Source organism: Astatotilapia calliptera, chromosome 10 (assembly GCF_964374335.1).
Source record: "Astatotilapia calliptera chromosome 10, fAstCal68.1, whole genome shotgun sequence".
NCBI classification, from domain to species: domain Eukaryota; kingdom Metazoa; phylum Chordata; class Actinopteri; order Cichliformes; family Cichlidae; genus Astatotilapia; species Astatotilapia calliptera.
This window is the reverse complement of record NC_137431.1, coordinates 17,774,595-17,798,912: the sequence shown is the minus strand read 5'-3', so window position 1 is coordinate 17,798,912 and position 24,318 is coordinate 17,774,595. Positions and strand designations below refer to the sequence as shown.

The 24,318-nt window shown below is 41.5% G+C and overlaps 1 protein-coding gene across 1 annotated transcript in view; it reads right to left on the bottom strand.

Annotated features, from left to right (window-relative positions):
* Positions 1–24,318, bottom strand: part of dchs1b (dachsous cadherin-related 1b) — an 84,064-nt gene that overhangs the window by 5,862 nt on the left and 53,884 nt on the right. The window contains exons 5-24 of the mRNA XM_026180996.2: positions 16,210–16,398; positions 14,190–14,421; positions 13,828–14,064; positions 12,214–13,275; positions 11,813–12,000; positions 11,494–11,590; positions 11,233–11,390; positions 8,622–9,062; positions 8,006–8,301; positions 7,799–7,914; positions 4,789–5,028; positions 3,129–3,254; positions 2,784–2,993; positions 2,031–2,287; positions 1,734–1,940; positions 1,249–1,645; positions 1,020–1,133; positions 681–892; positions 400–551; positions 93–223 (exon numbers count right to left, since the gene is read on the bottom strand). Coding sequence (XP_026036781.2) covers positions 93–223; positions 400–551; positions 681–892; positions 1,020–1,133; positions 1,249–1,645; positions 1,734–1,940; positions 2,031–2,287; positions 2,784–2,993; positions 3,129–3,254; positions 4,789–5,028; positions 7,799–7,914; positions 8,006–8,301; positions 8,622–9,062; positions 11,233–11,390; positions 11,494–11,590; positions 11,813–12,000; positions 12,214–13,275; positions 13,828–14,064; positions 14,190–14,421; positions 16,210–16,398 — 5,062 coding nt within the window. The remainder of the gene's footprint in view (positions 1–92; positions 224–399; positions 552–680; positions 893–1,019; positions 1,134–1,248; positions 1,646–1,733; positions 1,941–2,030; positions 2,288–2,783; positions 2,994–3,128; positions 3,255–4,788; positions 5,029–7,798; positions 7,915–8,005; positions 8,302–8,621; positions 9,063–11,232; positions 11,391–11,493; positions 11,591–11,812; positions 12,001–12,213; positions 13,276–13,827; positions 14,065–14,189; positions 14,422–16,209; positions 16,399–24,318) is intronic.

The following is a 24,318-nucleotide window of genomic DNA, read 5'->3' as shown; positions in this document are numbered from 1 at the left end:
TTGTTTGATGATGATCCTTACTGTTTGTAAATGTCAGCACTGGGTGTTAACCAGAAACTCCAACAATACCTTTTAAATTCAGCAAAACTTACTCTCTGGGATGCGGATTTCCTGGTGTATGGGAATAGTGGGACTGTTGTCATTCTGGTCAACAATAATGACCGTCAGTGTGGCTGAACCTGCGAGCCGTGGACTTCCTCTGTCAGTTGCTGTAACTACCAGCCTGTGGGTGAGAAGAGAAGGTGATAATCCAAACTGTCCTCTGTTATTACACTTTGGTGCTACATGAATAGAAATGAATTTAACTGGATTGAAAATTATGTGAATTCCGTTTTTTTCCGTTTCAGACTGATCACATTTTGGTTACAAAAGCAAGAAAGTAAAAGTTGAAGTTCTTACTTAGTTTGAGTAAAGATCTCACGGTCCATGATGGCTGCTGTGGTAATGCTTCCTGTCACAGGATCAATCTTGAAGAGGCCACTCATCCTTGATGACTGGATGGAGTAGGTCACCTGACCATTTTGGCCCTGATCCACATCCTCAGCAACAACCTGGAAAGCGAGGACAGAAAGGGAAACAAAGAGGAGGAAATTTATTTGTAGCCTTTGTAGAACTCCAATAGACCAAATATCTCTGTAACTCTGTATTATTATTATTATTATTTTAACATTTATGAGCACCTGTATGATTGGCATTTCATATCCTTGTGCTTCCTTCATGTAGGCCACATAATTCTGCAGCTGGAAGCGAGGAAGGTTGTCATTGACATCCTGCAGGATCAAGTTGAAAGCCATGTAAGATGTAGAGGACACAGTTTCAGCCTTCACAACAAGACGGAGTCTTGGGGTGTCTTCAAAGTCTAGTTCATTGGAGGTCTGCACCCTTATTTCACCTGTGGAACAAACAGTAGGAAGATTTGATTAAAAAATGAAGATCACAATATCCTTATACTAATTAACCATCTTGATAACACATTGCACGAGACATACTTTAAGAAACACTTAAAGGGTGAGTGTTACCTGTCGAAGAGCTGATACTGAAGGCCTGCTTTCTGTTCCCACTGAAGAGGCTATAGCTGATACCGTTATGAGAACCATCTGGGTACTGAGCTTGAGCCTGAGCCACAGTGGTACCTGAATTTTTTCAGTGGAGCAGAGAAAAAAAATGTGTTTGTAATTGTTTTAAAAAATGATATAGGAGAATTAAAACCTGGTGTACTACTTGCTATTCCTGATAACACTGCCCAACCTTTCTCTGCATTCTCCTGTATGCTGACATCTCTAGCATTCCTCGAGAAACGAATTCCGCTGTATTCCACCTCCTTCACATAAATGATCACAACACCCTGTGTCGACTGAGCTGGGCTGCCTTGGTCCATGGCCTCCACTATCAGGGTCCTTTGTGCCTGGGTGAGGTCCGCCAGTCGCTCAGTGGCCTGTATCTCCCCAGTTAGGGAGTTGATACTGAAGCCTTTCACTGGGGTGGCGAAACGGTAAAACACAGAACCATTTGCTCCAAAGTCCTTGTCCTCTGCCTTCATCGTAGCTAAAACCCGCTGGGAACGCCTGTTGGACACTTCAATGACCAGTGGATCTTGGATGAAGAAGGGGGTGTTGTCGTTGACATCCAGGACAGTTACTGTCACCTGTAAGGAAGATATCATGTCTGAAATTAGATTTCAGATCATAAATTCAAGCCCATTAAACACCTGAAACAGCTAACCCCTCATTTACCTGAGCAGACGAGTTCCTAGGTGCAGCCGGTGAAAGGTCAACAGCAAAAACCTGGAAGCTGTATGACGCCAGTTTTTCGCGATCCAGAGGAGCTGACGTGGTGATGCGACCATTGTGCTCAACTACACTGAATGCGCCATGCGCCTCTCGACTGAGGAAATACAGAACCTTCCCATTAAGGTCTTCATCAGTATCAGTGGCTGAAACCTAGATACATACAAAAAAAAGTCAGATTATTAAAAACATTTTTTCAAGTATTTACAATTTTTGAATATATTTATTTCCATTTCATCCCACCTCAAGAACCTGTGCTCCCTCTATAGCATCCTCTGAAATTTCCACCGAGTAGCTACTTTTGCTGAAGACGGGATTGTTGTCATTGACGTCCAGCACGTTGACCTCCACTGTGACAGTAGCACTGAGAGCAGGGCTGCCTCGGTCTGTGGCCACCACCTCCAGAGTGTACTTTGCATGCGTCTCCCTGTCGAGCCCGCGAGACGTCGACAGGGCTCCTGTGCTGGCGTGGAGTTGAAAATCTCCATCAGGGTCCCCGGCTAGAAGAAGTGGATAGAAAAAAAACAAAAAACCAACCTGAATTCAATGCTGAAAGACGGAGAGGAATGGAGACATCTGTGCCAGCTCTGCACTTAGTCCAGATTTTCTCTCTAGAGAGGTAGTAGTGCTTTTGATAAGACTATATCAGGAGCAAACATTTGGCCACTCTGTGCAGGTTTTATTTGAGATATGGGAGAAACAGGGTCTAGTAAAACACAATAGGGTAAATTAGTCCAAAATCTCCTAGTCAGGACTAAACTCTTACAATAGAGTAGGTACAATATCAGCAAAAATGGGTCCAGGAGTCAATTTTAGTAACACATTAAAATCTCTAAATTCAAACTTTATGATTTTCTGGCCTCTAAAAAAACAACAAAAATGACAAAAATGTAATGTTTCTCCCAGTAAACAGCAATTACAGCAATTGTGGGAACCTAAATCACTCTTTAAAATCTAATAAAATACTTGGATTGGACACACAATGCAGTTTCTCACCAGCAATTCTGTACTCCAGCTCTCCACCAGGACCTGAGTCAGGGTCTGTGGCCTTGAGGATGCAAAGCTCTACAGGAGCCTGGTTCTCTGGCACTTCAAGTCCATAAAACGGCTTTGCAAAGATTGGAGCGTTGTCATTCACGTCCTGCACCTCCACTCGGACTACAGTCTTGGCAAAGTTAGGAGGGAGGCCTCCATCCCTGGCATATACTGATATGAGACAGAAATAAAAGAGATGTTAGAGTGAGTAAAGCAAGTTAAAATAAACTGTTCATATGAGCTGATGTATGCTTAAACTAACACATTAATTAAAGCATTTAAATAAACTCATAAGGGATTTAATACCTGTAAGAGTGTAGTGATCCTGTAGCTCTGTGTCCAGTTCCTTTGTGGTGGTGATGGCTCCTGTCACAGGGTTGATTATAAAGCCTTCCTCTGATACTCCTCCGTATGTTATTTGTCCATTAGAACCTTCATGAAAAAAAACAAGACGCAAATAGAAATAAAGGCACACAATGGACTTGGCTACATTAAATGTAATAAGGCAGTAATTTCAAAGAATTACAGCTGCAAGTGCCGGTGCCGTAAACTTATAAGGCTCTGGATGAAGATTGTGACCACACATTATCGTTAGCATCTGCATGTGATTGATTTAAAAAGATTTGGTTTCTCAAAACCATTTATGTGTGTGGTTTAGTTCTATGGTTTTGGGGGCTGATCGGCTTCCTTCTTACTCATTAAACCAGCACTGAAACTTGGAACCTTTTTTTCCTTCCATATCGTGACTTTCTTGGCATTATTCCTTTGGCCAAAAATAACAACTGTCTTCAATTTGTACAATTTGCTCATCCTGAACTAAACGAGATCTTACTTTTTAAAGACGTTTTTGTCAGAGCCATGTATTAGCAATTGGAAAATGTCTCATTTTTAGGACACATTTATTTAATTTTAAAATACAATGCAAGCTGCTGCTGCACAGGTATCAAGCTACTAGCTTACATAACACTCTGTCATATGTTAGTCACTGGGAACCTTTGTTCCCATAGGTGGTCCCTTCAAATTCGCACCTCAAAGTTTAGAGTAGTTCATTTCAATACAAGCTCACTTAACATAAACACAGAGCACTTAACAAAAGGTATAAAGATACGATACTCATGAAATATAAAGAAGAAGAAAATGAAGAATTTCAGTGAATGTCTTTGTTTAGCAAGTTACTACTTCATGATTTAGTTTAGTGTTTTAAAACATGATGATATAATAACTCATATTTTACACAGTGTGTATATTCTGTCATTAGAAATTGGTTTGTTGTTGTTTTTGAGGTTTATATCAGTAAGGAAGCTGGATAAATACAAACTTATGGAGAAGTGTTGCGATTAAAGAAAACCAATCAGAATAGATGGAGCAATATTGGGTGAATTTTACCTTATTTTTGTAAAGTATTTCTTTCTTTTTTTTTTTTACTAAATGATTTCTTTTTACTTTTACTAAATAAAACAAACTTTTTGCAGCTAATGCTTATGTTGGCTTATTTTCACATTCCTACTAGTCTAGTTCACTTAAAACATTAAACAGCAGTGAGAAAAATGTCACCCATCAGTCATGTGACTGAGATAAAGTGGTCTTGTCAAGTCATGATTGGTCTATTTTAATCTCTTGCTCTCCAACTCAAGCACTTCTCCCACCTCTCAGCTCAGCAGTCATGACTGAGATTAAGCTGAGTCTCTTAAACTCTCATTCATTTGTTATAGCTTCATATGTTCAGTCCCAATTATTTAAAAGAAAATTCACTTTCATTTTAACCTCATATATCCTACTAGTGTTCACTGGCCATGTTTTTAGATGTCTAGCAAGTTGAGCGGACAAATTGAAGACATAAATTGCAGATATATTCTGCAGCAAACAGAACATATTTCTGCACATCCTCCCTGCCCTTTAAGCTCACTTCTTCTTATTGACTGCACATACTCTAAACTTAAAACTGTAATAAAACATTTAAACCAACCTTGGTCCCGGTCAGTGGCCGTTACTGTCAACACTGAGGCTCCTGGTCCTTGGTTTTCCATCACCTGTGCCTCGAACTCTGCCCGCAGGAACACTGGAGCCTCGTCATTCACGTCAATCACCTGCACGCACAGCACCTGAGAGGTGGAAAGCTGCGGTATTCCATGATCTTCTGCTACAATAGTGAGATTGAAGATTTCTTGCTCTTCACGGTCTAGGGATTTAAGGATGGAGAGAGAGCCTAGGAGGGAAAGAGAAGAATAATCAGAGAGTGCTGCATAACAGCTTTCGAAAACTTTCCCCCAAATACTCAAATTGAAACAGATACTCTAAAACAGATTTTTTTTTCTGTGCTCCTTGCTGTTTTTGTGTCTAAGTGTGTGTTTGGATTATTTTTGCGAACGTGCAATTTTCTGTACCTGTGATTTTCTGTATCTTTTATGCCTGAAGGACTTGTAAAAGCAAAAACCTTCACAGCTTTGCTTTATGAGATTTTCCACTGAAAGCCCAGAAAGTACAGCTACTTCATACCAGCTATTCAATTCTGGCACTTTGAACATGCATTGAAATGTGTATCTACTTATTATCACTTAACATGTATGATTACTGTAAACACTGTAAAACAGGCACACAGGTAAACACACGCTTCTGTTCGAGCTGCAATCCCAAATCAACTCATGGCCTTGCCTTAGGTCAATATGCTTTTTTTTAATGCAACACGATCATATGTTTGCATTTAAGTCTGCAAGCCATTAACCGAAATGGGTATTTTATGTAAATCATACCAGTTTACACAGCGTCTGTGATTCAGACTCTTACCTAGATGTCACAAACCAGTCATCACCCTGACGTTCAAGGCAAAGTAAGAGGCCATATGAAGTGTGTGTGTGTGTATACTTTTCGCATGAGTCTACAAGCTTAGCCGGCATGCAGAAGCCTGAGAGACGTGTGTAATTTCTAAATGTTACAGCTTGCCAAACATACATTGTGTGTAGAACTTTTTGTGAGGCTGAGGCTCTGATGTTTCTGTGAGGTCTCGCTAGCTGCCCTGTTTTAGTTAAAAGAAAACAGATGCAAACCATCTAGCGAACTATTGCATTACACACTCGAGCCTATTTTGCTTTACTGATACAGTATCGACCATATGATAAAGGCGGTGTTACCCTTTATCATCAAATGCCATATTAAATATAAGAAAATGTACATTAAAGAAAATGCAGTGCTGTAAAAAAGCCCTCATTTCTTTATATTTTGTTAGGAAAATGTGAAACAGGTGCAGCAATTTATTGAAACGTGTCGCCACACACAGAAACATATTATATAAGTAGGGCAAAAACAGTATATAAGGCAAAACAGTGTTTTGAACAGTTTTTATAACTCTAACAAACTTGAAAGTTAATATTTGGTCTGACCACCTTTATTCTTCAACATAGCCTGAATTCACTTGGGCAAGCCTTCTTATAATTTCTTCAATTAGTCTTGAATATTAGGCTTATTATTAGGCTTTAGAAAACACTAGTTTGATCAACTGAAGGGTCAGATGCAGGTCCTGTGTCAACTTTTTGTTGGATTTTTTCATATTGCTTTAAGACATGACTTTCATGTATTGTTCATATTCTATAAATAATTTTACAGGCCTGCCACATCTTTTTCACTGCACAGCATGGGAAGATATGCCAAGTTTTCAGCTAATAGCTCTTCGGGAGTCACATTGTTGTTGCAAAAATCTGATTTTATGTCTGTTAAAGTGTGTTATCTTTGGCATTTTTTGTAGATTCGACTAAAGAAATGGGGAAAAATATGTGTTATGCGACAGGCTGCTGGTAACAAAGCGCCTTAAGTTGTCTCTTATGCTTAGACAAAAAACTACTTCAATCATTCAATCTTTTGTGTGTTTGAATGATTCATAGGTCAGAGTTAAGTGTTTTAACAAAAACATTCCTTCGAAAATGCTCAGGCACAAGACTTGGACTGAAAACGAGGGGGGAAAAAGCAGCCAGTGTCCAAAGATGAACTTTGAAAGACCCTCACAAACCCTGGAGAACTATTCCTCAACGCCACTTTAAAAAGTTAGAAGAAAGTGTTGCTTCTTGGAAGCTAAATATAAACAAATCAGGGGTGGCTCAAAACTTTTGCAAAGTAAGTAAGAATATTTAATCCACAGCGCATAAATCACCCAAGTATCCATTTATCCAAGCATATTACTTAAATGATGCTCTAAATAGTCAGATATAGAACTTTATAGGCAATCAATAAAATGTAAATTGTAGTTCATAAAATAAAGTAATTGAAAATTAGAACAGCTTGCAGAGCAGATATATCACTTATAAGCAATAATAAATCTAGTGATACCCTTCACATTAGCCCAGGGGTTTGGTGCATGTCTTCACAATACATGCTAATGTGTCACTACAGCTATTAATAACCAAAAGCCTAACACCAACACGCCTGAGAAACAAACCAGAGGTGAAATCACTCCCTGTTAAGGAGCCAGACACTTGACAGTAATGGCGTAAAGACTTTCTTCCATCTGGAAGCTACATTAAGTGTCTGTGTCGTAGTTGTTAATCTCATCCCAGAAAGCGCTGAGCACGCCCACACCACCACGCTCCAACAATGAAGAGATCACATATGAAGAAAAAAAATATCAAGAGCTATCCACATCTCGAGCCCAAATAAAGATTGGTTCCCATGAACAAATCCATCAAGAAAAGGACACCAAGTATGATTCCAAAGAAATATTACACAGCAGCACTTCAGTGTCTAATTTTGATCTTCTGGAAAGTTTTGTTCATCCAGGCGGCTTCCATCAATCATTAAATCCCAAAGAAAAAGGCCACAGGCTTGTCCTGCTGTGTTAGATCACTTAAAGCACAAGGAACTATGTGGTGAATTTTACTCGTTTTTTGATGGAGTGTAAATTGGATAGTCATGGAAAGTTCCCTACGTCTTGAGATATCGATTTCACATTACAGTATTTTCAAATGGTACGCCCCACCCTCAAAGCTCACCGGTGTCAGGGTTCAGGCTGAAGCGACCAGCACTGTTGCCTGCCTGAATTCTGTATGATACTCTGCCATTTTCTCCTTCGTCTGAATCTCGAGCCATGACGTACAAAATCACAAACCTGTCAACGAAGACACAAACCAAACATCATCACGGAAATGCACTTGAGGATTCCAAAGATATTTTATTACCGACACTGACGTGACACTCACCCTACAGGCTGATCCTCCATGACGCTGACTGCAGATGGAGAGCTGAAGACCGGCGCGTTGTCGTTTTCGTCTGTCACGAACACTCGGGCGGTGACCGAACTCCAGCGTCTCTGAGAGATATCCACTGCCTGGTCTGTGGCTCGCACCACGAGGTAAAGGGAGGGTGTGGACTCACGGTCTAACTTCTGCCCCAGGGTGAGGACTCCGCTTGACGGGTCAAGGATGAGGAAGTCAGGAGTTTCAGGCCAGAAGTGCTCGATGGAATAGCGCAGCTCACTGTTGGGTCCACTGCCATCCTATAAAACAAAAAGAAAGAATAGATAAATTAGACAGGAAGTGGATAGATTATTCTCCTTCTACTTTTCTTCTGCAGAAAATTTAACAACAACAACAATGATAATGAATTGATCATTAAATTAATAAAATACTTTATTAGGATAAAACGATCAATTTGAAGATGTCAGTTCTGTTAACAGATAACAGAATAACTGATATTTTAGGATTAAACAATGACAAAAAACAGTGAATACAAAGCTGAAAAGAACATGAATAACAACATAACTCAGATTAACTGTGCTTTATTGAAAGCATATTGATCCCATACACTCTTTCCTACCTGATCCACAGCTTGGAAGGTGTATATGGAAGCCCCTGGTTCGATGTTCTCGTGGATCACAATGGTAACGGGGTCTTCAGTGAACTGGGGCGCATGGTCATTGCTGTCCTGCACGTTGATATCTAGTTTCACCAGGTGGCTGCTGGGAAATGCCTGAGAGAAGTCCGACACCTCGATGTGCAGGGTGTATCTTGAGCCCTTCTCATAGTCCAGCTCCCGGACCACGTACACATCGCCCTTTAAGTGGTCCACCATAAAGGTCCCATCGCGATCTGTCCCTCCCACGACCAGGTAGGTCACCTGGCCTTCCAATAGAGCAGATTCATGCTGATCAGGTGGACGGACTGAACCAATGACAGAACCTGGAGCTGCCCCTTCAACTGTGTTCAGGGTCATAGAGAGAACGTTGGGCTTGGGGCTGGACCTGGAAGAGCTGAGAACCTAAAGAAAAGGAAACTAGTGTCAAACAAACCAATTTCCTGAGTATTTGTGGTAAAGTCTTTCCAATAATAATTGTGATTTAAATTGCAGTGTAATTCATCCTTGGATCTGTCCCAAAACAGACTGAAACAACACTTCTCGGTAACAAAAAGGAGGAAAGCGGCAAGAAGCTGTATACGTGTGTTAAAGGATCTGATTTCCTCTGATATTCTGCAGACAATGCATCTATATGGCTCTCACCCCAACCCATCCCTAAACATAGCCTTGGGCTGTCGTCTGTTTCTGTTTTGTTGTTAATGCTATAATAACCTTCACAGGCACTCTCACTGTGCATGAAGGCATTACGTGTAATCCTTCCAGTAAATATCTTGACACTGCCGCATTCTGGCTTCAACTTGAGAGTCAGGCTTTGTGACCTGTGACAAAATAATGAAGGGTGTGATAGTAGGGAAAACTGTAAGTGTTCCAGTTCAAATAATTCAGAGCAATAAGCAACCTCCACATATGCTACAGGCTGCTCCAATGGGAAACAAATATGAGCCAGAGGGCCTTTGACACTTTGAACCACCTCAGGGTTCAACACTGCTCTGGGACGGATCAAAGAGCTCTGAGGAAATATAAGCAGATTTTCTGGTTTCATCATCATGAAATACACACACGGACACACACACTCCTTTGTCCTCAATACCTATAGCGATTAGTGGAGGTTTTTTTCCTCCATTAATTGGATTCAAACTAAAACTAAAAGAGGAGGGACATGATGTGGTTAAGTCTGACCACTTTTTGCACGTATTTGCAGGTGAAATGCGCTACTATCCACACGTTATCAAGGCCCATTTGTTACTACCTCACCCCCACTCACTCACAACTTGACCCATGAGACCTTTAATAACAACCTTTTAACTCTTACTCGTAAGAGTTAAATTCTTGGGGACTTTCCATCAGTTTTTAGAACTGAAAAAGCCTCTATCCTCTATCCTTGAAGCCTCCAGTTGCTATAACTCAAGTGCCTATAGGACTACATCACTACTTTTGATCACTTTTTATTAAAAAAAAAAAAAAAAACAGCAGTAGAAGCAGAAGTATGTTGCAGCTTTTCCTCCGTGCTTGATTGTAGTGCCGACACAAACAATAACTGATTGCACTGAAATTCTGGGCTCAAGCTCCAAATGGATGACTACAGCTGGTGAAAGTCTGTTTTTTAAGTAATTTGCTTAAATGCACTTCCTCAGATCACATAATTTAATGAGCTGGCAGCACTAACAAATGTGCTGCACTGCACTACTTTTTCGCCTCATTTGCCTTTTCTCTGTACAGGCTAACTATCATGTGTACTGTAGTACATGTGGTGTACAACGGTATCCGTGTGTCTGATTTTACGCGCAGCTAAGGGAAATGTTATCTCAAAATCATTAACTGGAAACGTTACCTCATGCAAGTGTTTGAACGTGTCATTACAGCAAGCGTGTCTCTGTGCGTGCATGTATCACTGCTTGCTACTGTACTGCAGTGTATTCCCTTTCTCTCTGTGTGATTTGATGCAGCTGGCTTTCATCAGATCTCATCTGGGAGCATTTGATTCCAAGGTGCCTGTTTCCCCTCTGTCTAATCTCAGAGCCGCACAAGCAGTGCACAGGCGAAATCTAAGGCAAGCACTCCCATCGTAATTAGCATCCTTTTCCTTTCTGAAACCACATCGCACAAAAACACTGAGCTCCTAAGCTTTTTTTTTCCCCTGCAGTTGAATTCCTGATATTGTATGTTGATATGGAGGACTGACCCTCCTCCAGAAAGTTCACAGTATTAGCTCAGTCTTTCGCACCATGAGTTCTAGTTACCCCTCTAACCTTTGGATCAGGAAACACCCACTAGATTGGATAGAGCTCTTTGTTTATAAAGGCACAGGTTCAGTTTTTCTCTTTCTCATATTTACCTCTTTTCCAAATTCCTTTGACAGTCAAACTGCTCACTGTTGTCCTCAGATTGAGGAAATTACAGCTTGTGTTACAAAAAGAAACGCAGAAGGACTGAGGTGAAGCACAGATGTTTAGGTTCGCTCACCAGACTTTGTGTCCAATCAGGAGACGTCACAGAATATTTTGGAAATTCACTGCATATGAAGATGTTTGGCAGCTGGATGAGGATATGAAAATGTGCAGATTGTGTTTACTTGTATTCGTAGCTGGCAGGTGGAGCTGAGTGTCGGTGCGCCGTGGTCGGCAGCAGTCACAGTGAAGGCGTACTCGGCTCGCTCTGTCAATCTCAGGGGGGAAGCGCTTCTAAGCTCACCGGTGGTTGGATTGATGGAGAAACGCTCTGCTCTGGAGCCTGAAGTAAATGAAACAAACATTAACGATGTATGTTATGTGGATGCCGTGGCATGTGGAAAAATCTGTAAATTTGTGGCTATAAGATGAATTATGAGGCTCACCTGATAATGAGTAATAGATGGTGCCATTCTCTCCCTCGTCTGGATCTTTAGCTGCCAGCGTCCCTATGACTGTTCCTGATGGAAGCCCCTCAGTCACCTGCAAAGAAGTATTGTTACTCACCGGGAATGAACGCAACTGCAGATCCATTAAATCCTCACTTTTAGGGCAAGTTGCTACGATACCACCTCTCTGTGGGTTTATGTCACACCCCACTAATAAAACCCCAGCATGCATAAAAGAAAATTAGATTCATTGATAGATAAAATTTATCCCCCAAAGCTGCTTGCTGATATAACTAATCTCCCCCTCCCTTCTCACCTGAAGCACCAGCTCCCTGTCAGGTCTGGCATGAATGAAACTGGGGGCGTGGTCATTTTCATCCAGCACAGTGATATGTGCAGTCCCTGTTGCACTGCGAGGGGGCGTACCCCCGTCCTGTACAACCACAATAACCTGATAGCTGGACTGCTGCTCTCTGTCCAGTGCAAGGCGGGTGCTAATCTCACCTAAAGCAAAAAAAAGGACACGAGGGAAGCCGTTGAGTAATTACCGTGTTAATTTAATTTAATTGAGAAAGAGCAAATCATCAACTCCTCAGGGGAAATTATGCTGGTATTATCACTGCTTATGAAGTAACTACATTTCATGCTGTGCAGCACAGTTAAAAAAAAGTGTACTATTATCCCTATTTGTGTTATGGTTACGGTGTTTATTGTTACCTGTTTGCGAGTTTATCTGAAAATGCCTGTCTGTGTGCAGCAGCCTGTAGGTGAGTCGAGCATTTAGTCCTGCGTCTCTGTCCGTTGCAGAAACCCTGCCGAAGCCCGTTCCCGCGTGCAGGTTTTCTCTGACAGCCAGAAACACCCTCTCCTGGCTCAGTCGAGGGGAGTTGTCGTTTTCATCCGTCACTGTTACCCGGACGGTCGCGCTGCCGGTTCTTCCTGCACCTCCTGGGCCCGAGGTGGCAAGAACAGTCAACAGGAACATGTCTTTGACTTCTCGGTCTAAAGAGCTCCGAACAAACAGCCAACCGCTATCTGCCATGATGCCAAAACCTGCGGCATCACCATCAGGTCTGAGGCGGTAGGAAATAGAGGAGGAAGATGATGATGAGGAGGAGCTTCCACCATTTCCAGAAGCTTCTCTGTTAAGTGCACGGACCTGAAGGAAACGCGTGTTTAGAGGGGTGTTTTCACGTAGTTCCACGCGGTACGTAAGGGTATCAAAGTTTGGGCCTTGTGCGTCTTGTGCTTGGATGTGGACCACAAGGGTGAAGGTGGAGCTAAGTTGAGGGGCTCCACCATCCTTGGCAACCACCTGAAGGTCATAGCGAGGGACACTTTCATATGATAAACTCCCAATTAGACGTACCTCCCCACTGCCCCTGTCGACGCCAAATGTCCTCTGGCCACTGCTGCCTGCAGCCCCAGCAGAGACTAGATCGAAGCTGAGCTGACCGTTATGGCCGGAGTCTTTGTCGGTGGCCTGAATACGGTAGATAATCGTCCCCATTTTGGTGATCTCGGGTAAAAGAAGGGACTCTGATGAGGATGGCAGGAAGGTAGGGGCATTGTCGTTGATGTCTGCAATGGTTATGTGTACCCGGCTGATTCCATATGCCGGAGGAGAGCCAAATCGTGCCTGGATCTCCAGGTCAAGACTGGAGCAGGTCTCGTGGTCCAGAGGAAGGGCTGTGCGAATGGTACCAGAGGCGCTGTCCACTGTAAAGTAGCCATGAGGGTCTCCAGATGAAATAGAGTAGAAAATATCCTTAGAGCCACCTGATGGAAGACAGAAGATGTAAGGAAATAGTGAGAAATTATGCCACATGGGATTTTCAAATGAAAATACAATAAAACAGAAAACAACTGAGGTTGAAATATTAAGTGTTTACTAAGAAATAATAATATGAAGACCAAGAATCAGATTCACTGAGAGCCTTGTATACCACCACAGCCATCTGTCAACTACACCACTGATTATTCTGACTCAAAATTACATCCCAATTAAAATCCATCATTAACCGTGAGAGAAAATAGGAGTGCGAGTAGAAAATAATCGCCAGTAAATTGTGCACCGTGAGGCGGATGTGATTTCTTAATGGAGTGTATACAATTGTTGCTTGGTTATTTCTACAACTACTCGAGAGATAAGGCATCATGCTGCAGCCCATTAGTGCATTTTTGTCCTGGTACTTGTCAGGAAGATGAAAATGGGCAAGCCGCACAGAACTGCTTCTCACTAGGGAAGTATGCAAGTGTTAAAAGCAAGCCTGAAATAACCAAAGCAGACCCAGGAATCCAATAAAGCATGTGAGCGTACAAGGGCCTCACCTGTCTTAGCAGAAGCACGAACCACTCCCACTGCCGTCCCCCTGAGAACATCCTCCGACACGGTAAAGAAGTACTGTGCCTGTTCAAACATCGGAGACGCCACTGAGCCCCCGACGACGCTCACGTTCACTCTGGCATTTACCGGTGCTGTAAGACCGCCCCCATCCTCAGCCGATATGACCATGGAGATTACCGTGTTGGCTTTGCCATGGAGTGAGCGGGAGAGAGAGATCACACCTGCAAAAAATAGATACATACAGACAACAAGTTCATTTTTATGTGAGTCATTTTCACATGTCTTGGTTACGGTCGTAACATACATGATTGTGCTGCACATGCAATAATAATAAAACACTACACACCTGTGTCCTTATTAAGGGTAAAGAAACTAGATCCTCCTCCAGGTACAGTGCGGTAGGTTACTCTTCCGTTTTCTCCGACATCAGGGTCATTGGCTGTTACCTTGACGACAGACGTTCCTGGAGCACTATGGGTACTGAGACTGACCGTGTACAGGACTGGATAGAAGATGGGCCGGTTATCATTGATGTCCACCACCGTGACCCTCACACGGGCTACTGAACTTAGACCACCCTGTAAAGGAAATGTTAAAAAATGGTTTGGTCTACTTTATTTGACTACAGAAAACCCTAAAGTATCAGCAAGCTAAGCCACCTTACATAAGGAGGCACAAAGAAGAAAAGGACAGTGCTAGACTGGATCAGCAGGAGGAATACTGTATTGTGCTGTGTAATCTGCTTTTTTAACCTGCTTTGCTGCTATCAACAGCCCAACAGCTCTAAAAGTTTCTGAAAGTTATTTACTGTAGGTTATCAGGATTATCCACACATCAGTTGGTGACATCACAGAAGCTACATCCATGTTTTATGTGCTGTCTTTAGCAGAAACCACAACTCGAATGATATATCAGAGCTCTGCTGACTTGACTATTGACCCATAACTGGATGCTAAACCATAAGAAGTGCTAGTTAAGTTAAACCAACGTCTCCCTCCCTTCTAGCACAATGTAACAAGGAAAACAGCATTCACTCTGTGTATTACCCCCTAGTGAAAAGTAACAATGCAGGGCTTTTAAAGGTATTAAACTATTAGAACAGTTTCATCTCCATGCCGTTGAATGCATTAGTCAATGAGTTTGCACTCATTACACTATCTCTCTTTATGAGACCATTAAAAACAGAAACAGCTGAGACAAGGGGCAGACGCGAGCTGAGTATTTGGAAATGAGCAGGTAACACTACAGGACCACGATGACTAACAATAACAAATTTACAACAATTCTTGCGTTTCTATTACCTTATGTAAGCCAACAATGATCAAGAGATTCAATGGTTTATTACATGTACTATCGAAATAGGAGTTTCAATTCCTATTTAAGTCAATCCTTTGGGAATAACTGATAGTTTAACCTTATCCCTCTTGGAGTTCCCTCTGATTGTTTTGCCCAGCTGCCGAGGAACTGGATAGTGTCCTCATTAAACGCGTCCTGTCACTTTGATCAGATTTACTCGAGTGCAGCTTTAGACTTCTTTAATTTGCTTTAACCCTGTCACTTTGATCAGAAGAAATATTACATATGCAACAGGCAACGTGTTTTGTCATGAAGCATCTTCAATCAGCTGAAATATCCCTCATCTAGCTACAGAACTAATGCCGTGACTTTCGTTGAAGTTCGAGCCTTTGACTTTTTCCGTCTCCTTCAGAAGTCTATTTCAGTTACAAATAATTAGGTTTTGATTGCAAAAACATGCAAAGCATGAGGGATTACTTCAGCATTTAATGTGCTTTTGCTTTGACTCAAAGAGGTAGCTGAAATGCTCCATATGTAACTGTGGCTGGTTAGCTTAGCTTAGCACGAGGAACACATAAAAGCGCATTTTATTTTCTCTGAAAACAGGAATTTCCAGCAGAATCTCTAAGGCTCACTAATTAACACATATGTCGTTACACTTTTTCTCACATTTAACATGCAGTTCTCACATCAGGAATGTAATTCTCACCAGTCTTAACGCAGTTCTTAAAACACCTACTGCTTCTTCTTCTTCCATCTGCTCCCTTTAAAGGATTATCTACCTCTGTTTTAACCTATCCCTAAGTCTCACTGCCATCCTATAAACTGATGTGAACATTGCATCAAAGCAATCGAGAAAAACTGGGATCTATCCTAATATAAGAAATACATATTGCAGTTTTGCAGGATGGTGCTACTAGTTTTCCCACATTACACAGAGAGCTTTCAATCCTGTCTCTTTGCAAGAAAGTAATGAAGCATATTCCTCAAATGTCACTTGATGTTTCGAGGAATATTCTGGTAAGATCTCAACCTTGCAGAGCTTACAACGATTTTCTGTAGTTACTTACTCCATCTGTTGCTGTGACAGTCAGGTCAAACTTGTCCAGTCCCTCATCCCGGTCCAGAGCTGTGCTGGTGCAAAGTTGGCCAGTCTCCTTGTTGATGGTAAACTGGGTTGGCAATGTGTTTCCAGAGCTTGAACCCAGGTTGTAGCTTATAGTACCAAAAGAACCACGGTCCTCATCTGTGGCCGATACCTGAGGGGAAAAGAGACCAATGTAAGACAGATGCTTCGCCAGTGCCAACTAGCCTAAGAGACACATAAGGATTTCAAAAACCATCACATCCAGCAGGTCCCACAATCTGCATGAAATAAATCCTACATGTGTCATGACTATTATATACGAGCTAAGGGCCTTTCTGTTATCACAATAATGTCCCATAACACAATCACCTCATAGGCCCATACATCTGCGCTTGTCCAAATATCACACACCATAGCACTACTTGTTATGATTTCCAGACTACTATAAAAACGAGCATCTGTGAGAGCAATTCTTTTTTATATACCGCAGATTGTGGTATGTAAAAAAGTAGATCTCCCCAATGGTGTGTTTGAAAAGCTGGCAAAAGAAACCATGCATATAGAAGGGAAGAGAAGAGAAGAGAAGAGAAGAGAAGAGAAGAGAAGAGAAGAGAAGAGAAGAGAAGAGAAGAGAAGAGAAGAGAAGAGAAGAGAAGAGAAGAGTATGTGGATGTTTATGGAGTCCAGCTTATGGCTTCAAACAAGACACTAATGGATGTGAAAAAGTCAAGTGGCACACGATGGCTTTCATATCACACTGAACTATGATTCAGACTGATACACACCCCGACTTGAGAACCACTTAAATACACCTCAGAAAATTTCTCTATTTCTTTCCTCTAAACAGGTCTGCATGGCCCAACCTCAGACCCATTTGCTCATATTTACCTAACATCCTTTTTGTTTTACCACACAAACTGAAAAGCACCCACCACATAAATATACATTAACCCGTATGTGCTGACAAATTCTATTAAAACATTTATAATACCACAAAGATTTCCTTGCAAAACACAAAAAAGGAAACGGCCTGTGTTCTCTGGGGTGCTGCTTCTGACTTAAGTTCTGCACGACTCCATAACTTTGTTTGGTGGCATTTATGGTCCTTGTTAAAAGTAACATTGTTGCTCAGATGTCCAAGCCTTGAAGGTGAGCCAAGATCCAGGAGGCCTCACGACATCGCTCCCTCTCAGTAGTACAGTCGCTTCTCTTACGGTAAATCAACAACAGTAACTTACAACATCTGAAATCTTGGATTTAGGTTTTTATTTTTTTCTGACAAAGGAAGCTTGTCTAAGACACAGTATTATATAGAAAAAAAACAGCTTTTATTTTCAGACCTGGAGAATATTGGATATTTTTTGTTTAAGAATTAAGCAGTAATTTTATAAGAAAACATTTTAGAAGTTACAGCCCTGGCTAACACCTGGTCTTACCACACTCAGTGCAGCCAGCAGATTTTTGGGCTAACACTTCCTGTTCTAGTCACTGCCTACTGATGAGGACAAAAAGCTATAAGAAAAAGCTAAACCAGTGTCAGATTATAGCTGATAATTTCAAAACTTAATTATGGTGGCTGCTGTCATTCTTTTGTCTCCACACAGATCCAGAACCCAGACTACAAACAGAAAACACACAGGTTATCAAACATGGCTACAATGACCAGTCAATATACATGGTAAATGGATTGGTATTTATATAGTACCTTTCAACTCAATTGCAGCACTCAAAGCACTTTCTACTGCAAGTCCATTTCACCAGGTCCCATACATTCATACGGTGCTTTTATCTTCACCTAAGGACTTTTATCTAACACTCACACACACACAAAACTCAAGAGTTCAGTATCTTGCTCAAGGATACAGCAACACGTGGACAGGAGGATCAATCCACCAAACTTCTGACTGGTGAACAGCCTGCTCTCCCACCTGAGCCACCACCATCCACAGCCATCAATTACAAACTTCATCATATAAACATTTCTGCATTTCTTCAGATATGTATGTTTTTGTGTTGCCACAGGATTTTCCCTCCCTGCTAGCTTCTCAAAAGTCATTTCAAATCATAAAATATGCAAGTAAAAGACACGTTCCTTATGTCTGTGCTTGTTATTTAATGACTTTGTCACACATCTGAATCTTGCATTCTGGCCCAGAACCCCACAGAGGACAGGACCACCGTAGCAGACATCCGGCTCGTCTTCCTTCCAACTCAGCAACACATGTCTTCATCATTACACTTACCTATTAGCTACAGATGAACACTACCACCTTGACTCATACTGTTTCTCATATAGGAAATTAAGACATGGTAATATTAGTAGAGCTCATTTACAGTTGCTGCATTACCATGGCGAGACAGTCGTGGATTTGAGGGGTTATACTGTGCCTCTTTTTTTGGGGCTGTGTTTACACCTAAGGGGGATTTAGATCATCGCTGGGACTTCCTATTGAGTACAACCTTGAGACTATGCTATCTTCAGGATCTAGGTTCATGTCTGAATGTTCATCATATCTTCCCAGCTGTCTGTGATGGATTAGCCACCTGTGGTCACAATATTTGGGCCATTGTCCACGTGCTTGTATATATGATGAGCCCAATTTTTTCACTAATTATAATTAAACATCCATGACCGCCCACTTGGACATGTCTATATTTACCCCAAAAGGTATGTCTCCATAAAGACAGGGCAGAGGATGTTCTACCATAAGTAGGACAACACAGGAGGTGTAATTAAATTTGCTGGGCTTATATGACACACATGGGTTATGAAATACTCTCTCTTTTTTTTTTAATGGACTTGGACTGGAAAAAAACCTGCACAGGGAGTCTGGGAAGAAAAAGAAGAGCAGCACATTGATTCTCCACGCACTAAAATGTAAAAACCTAAACAGTATGGTATGGATTCTTCATGCTGGAAAAATATGCAAGACAAAAACACAAGACTGTGGTAGAAAATGGCTCGAAAGCTCACTTTCACATAAACCACGGGAGCTATAAAAAAAAGACAAAATGATTTGTGCTTTCATGCTGCTACAAACCGTATACAGTACAGTGGCTGTGTTGTTCAAAAGCCAGTGTGTGACCAAAAAAAATGCAGAGTTAAAACTTTAAGAATGGAGCACATGACAATATCTTTAAATGAGATGTGTAGCATCAAATCAACAATCCTGAAAAGACATGAGCTTACAGAGTTATCTCTGTCATCAGTCATTTTTTCCTCTGTCAATCCATCTGACAGTGCAACCCGTATGGCACCGTGTTTAGTTTAGACTGCACAGGCCGACAGGATGGATGCCATAAGATATCAGAAATTCCCCCTCCAATTTGTTGCCATAACCTACAGCTCTTATCTCGACTTACAAAAAAAGTAGCACAGGTTTAAAGCCAATAAGGTAATCTTGTAAACACACACACTCGACATGTCTTCATAAATCAAGGGGTCTGGTAGGCCAGAAAAGGGTTGCTGCCAGGGACGAATCGCTCCAACGAGGGAGCCTGCTCTGTGCTCCATGAACAGCCTGCTTCATCTCTGCTTAACTACTCCTTATCGTACATCCTGGAGGTAAACATGTAGCTACATAGTAACACAAAAACAGACACCCGTCTGTACCTTTTAACATCTAAGTCTCTCTGTGGGTTTGTGCATATTTAAAGTCAAGTTATTAGAGAATCTGTTTTGTAAACAAAAAGTCCAAAAAGATTCATTTCCTTTTTTTGTGAAGCTCTATAGCCAGACACAGAATTAAGAAGCACATATGGTGCTCGATATGACATGAAAGGACAATAATAGTGGTTTTGCAAGTTGATCTTTTACATTTTAGTGGAGCAAAGAGAAACTAATGGCTGCCTGGAAGGTGGTAAATGCCTGAACTGTGGTTCACTTTGGCAGTAATGCTAAGTATACACAATTTGCAGTTAATGGGCTAAATCTTGCAAAACCACTAATGTGGTTACTTTCTTTGGGAACGCTGATATCACACCTGACGTATGAAAAGGCAGAAATTTTTAGAGAAAAGATTGAAAAAATAAGGCAGGAATTTACTGATAGCAGCGGGTTAAGATAACATAAATCAGCCATTAGTACGAGGAACCTCATACCAGGGCTCCGTGTGCAATAAAGCCGTTTGGATGGAAATATTCAACTGAGTGAAAAAAGCAGGCAACATGGCTAAAATGTCATTTTATTGTGACTAACCTCTAGATCTTGTATGTGAAGTCCTAAATGCTTTCCTCTGAAATTCCATATTTATAACTTCCTTTCTGGCCTTTCTGGTACCAAAAGTCTTACAGAGCACTTAGCAGTGAAACACAAAATGACTTAAAAGAAACAAAAGAAACAATGCTTCACTTAAGCATCTGAATTTGAAATGCATCAAACACTGTTACACATAAAAACACAGTTTTGATTTGCCTATGGTGCAGTCCATTGACTGACTGTATATCTGTTAAAAGGCACAGCTGAAGTTTGAAGTCAAAGCCTGCCGAGGGCGATGTGAAAAACAGTCGCGAAGAGCGTGCCGAGTATCAGATTCACCCAGGACTGAGGCTGGGAGCTTTTTTGTCCACAGAGAGCCATTCATCCTTGGCTGGGACAGTAGAAGAGCGATCACTCACCGGAGCATTAGCAAAGAGCCAGACCTCATCATTCATTTGCCTCACTCTTCTTCACAACTGTTCCCTTTTTTGTGTCCCTCGTCTCTCTACCTTTCCACTTAGCTTTTCTGTTATGCGCCTACTGTCACTCTAATTCTCTCTGAAAAAGACTGGATGTCTCACCAAGGGTCCACTTAGATGTCAGATACACGCCTCACGCTCTGCCATTCAGCGCAGGTCATGAGTGAAAGAGATTTATCTGTCAGTATTAGTTTGTGATGCAGAGACGGAGCGGTCTCCTGTCTGGGGTGTGGTGTAAGCTAACAGGTAATATTTAATGATACCAGTGGGTCAAAGCCTTTTTCTTTAGAACTGCCCATACTTTACTTTCACACCTCAATAGATACAAGTATTACATCAGCTGACCCCATTTCAGGTTTTATATGCTCTTACTTCTGTACTCGATTATGCTTTTCCTCTTTTCACCTTATTTTATGTCCTTTCTTTCATTATACTCATGACTTTATACCTTTTGCCATACTCTTTTTTTTTTTTTGCACTCTTTTCCAACCCATCTTTTTTCATCTTCTCCAGATGTGGGCGCAGGTCCAGATAGATCCTGCTGTTCTCTGCAGTTTGTCTCTGTAAAACATCAGCTAATGTCAAAGGGAGCTTGCGCACAGCTTCTCGGACACAGCTGCGGTTCTGCCGCAACTCAGGTTCTTTTACAGCTTCTCATGAGAGAAACAGAGAGGGAGAGAGAGCATCTATAAGCTTTGATGGTAAAACCTGTAAAACACAGAGAGCTGTCCTGATCTAATCTACTTTTTTTCCCTTCTGACTAGTGCCAGGCCTGAATGTTTATAAAGCCATCATCAGTGGTTGAGTCAGACGGGCCAAGAAGAAGCCTAATATCGATGCTCTACGATGATATCACCACTACCGCTACAACTTATTAGCTTTGGCCACCATCTCCGTGGCATTTAACTGCCACTTATTCTTAGTCATGTTTACTTATTCTCTGACAGTTTTTTCCTCAGTTACATAAAAGAAAAACTGTTGTTCTTAGGATTTTTTTTCTAATCTTCATTTTCTAGTTTGGCAAAAGTGAGATTTTATTTATTTGAAAAAAACAAACGGTTGACTGTTTACCATGACTTTCCATGGTCTTGCTCCTTTCCTTCATTAAACTTGTTTTAAGGATGTCACTGCACTGCCAGATTACAAAATTAGCTTTAATGAGCGCAAGCATATTATAGTCACTTTAAATAATGGCCCCCACAAAAAAAACCCTCTAAAATTATACCCGTGCTTAATAAAATGGAATTTTTCTTTACATGAACAGCAGTGACCATAAAAGAGCATACTGGATCTGGAGCTAGCTAGTGAGCAGAATGCATCACTGCTGGGTAATTGCACATACGCCGAAGCTGTTTGATTTAAAAGTTATTTAAAGGTTACGCCGTGTCAGATGGAGAGAAAGCATTCATTTAACTTGTGTTGCTCTTTTTCCACTCGTACATTCCTTTGCTCTCTAGTGAGCTGCATTCCTCATATTAGGCATTCTCGAGTCTCAGAATCAATCTCTGACTTGCTGTTGCCAATGAGCTAAGGCACTATGGGTACAATTAAGATATATGGAAGGGAAGGAGCGCAGGGAGGGGAAGGTGGGAGAGGGAAATGAAGGAGGGGAAATATCCTGGCAGAAGAACAAAAGGCTGGGCTAACGATAACACGAGACCTTGAAATGGGAAAGAGGAGGATTGAGGCCTCATCTCCCTTCTCCTTCAATATCTATTCCTCCCTTGACCTTTCCTTTTCTTTTATACAGTCTCGACTCTTTTCTGCCCTCTCTCTCGCTCTCCCTCTCTTTCACTCGTTCTTTCAGCACCCTATTACGCCAAGTACTTGTTGTCTTTCATGTGGAGTTCACGGCTGGAAATGATTAGGAACATCAAACCTCTGAAAGAAAGGGAAGGGGAGGGAGGTGAAAGAGACCGAGCAAGAGCGAGAGATTGATTTCTATATTTGGAAGAAAGAATGCTATTACTATTAATGAACATAATAAGGGGTGATGGTCACCAAAAACTCTGTTTTTCCTCTGTCTCCCACAAATGTGCATACATACTTGTATACACGCACACAGCGAGGCACATTTCTAAGATGGTCCACGCTGAAAGCTTAGCAGTAAAGTGTAGCGTGGGTAGAGCTTTAGCCTGTGGAGTTTAACATGCGGACATGTGGTGTTTGTTAGGAAGTTTATCTTTGGGATGCTTCACATGTTAAAGGACACCAGGAACGCTTTACCAGTGTTGGTTTACCAACGTGCTGTCACTCCCTGCTCATATTTAAAGCTTAGTGGCAGATGGGTCGTAGCAGAAATCTGTTCCTCTGAATGGGCGGCTCACTTCAGCACTTTGAAACAACAGAATGGTGATAGGAGTGGCCATTTGGCTTCACTGAAGTGCAATTATACATTGCTTAAAATCGTGGACAAGGCAGCGCAGCCGTAGGGTTCTGCTGACCAAAAGAGATCAAGACCACAATAAATGAAATGAGTTACGATCGAGCATATGATCACACCACTTTGTGGACATGATTACTTCAGATTTTCTTCAACTTCTCTTTCACTTAAGCTAGAAACAAAGACTACTTACTCTGATACATAAATTATCAAAACAATCGGCAGTTATTTCTGACTGCTCCGTTGACTATTTTTATATGAGGTTGTTTTTTCCCCCTAAACACACTCAGAATATTACTTTAGATTTCGATTTTTAGTACCATATGACAACGTCAGCCATCAGAATCAAACTATCAGAACATGAGTCAAGAACAACTTCGCCATCTCTTTTCTGAAAAAAGGGTTGTGAATGGAGGTTAAAAGAGAGGTCAGCAGGAGATAAAAAGCTGTTTACAGGGCTGGACAGTGATAGAGGAGCACAATGTGGGATGACATCACTGTACTGGATTCTGTGGAGTGATAAGAAACGCAGGAGATTTAGATGGTAGCGATCCTATCTTGTGCAAAGCCCTGCAATCTGGCTACTCTTGTGCAATTTTACGTGCGCTGTGTACGTGTGTCTCTGTGCCTGCCTCTCCCCCTCCCTTTTTCAAAGTGAATTCGCTGGGCTCTGACTGACAGCTGGCTTTATCAGACCTATTTTTTACTTATTGTTAAATATTTATAGCCGTTTAAACCCCATCTCAGGCCTCAGTGCACCGACTCTGACTGGTGCGGCAGCTGCTAGCAAAAGACCTGCATATCTGCGAAATACCAGACATTTTATTGTGGCTAGCTGCTAACAAGAAAGCTAATGAGGAGACCGAGGTCAGATATTAAGATCAAAGAAGGAATGTTGTGTGTGCCACCCAGAGATAAAAAGTAACTTTAACTTTCAGGGATGTCACAGCCTCACACCAAAAATTCAGTAGTTAGTACCATAGAAAATATAAGAGATGGATGTAGCTACCATGACTTTACTCACTGGTTTCT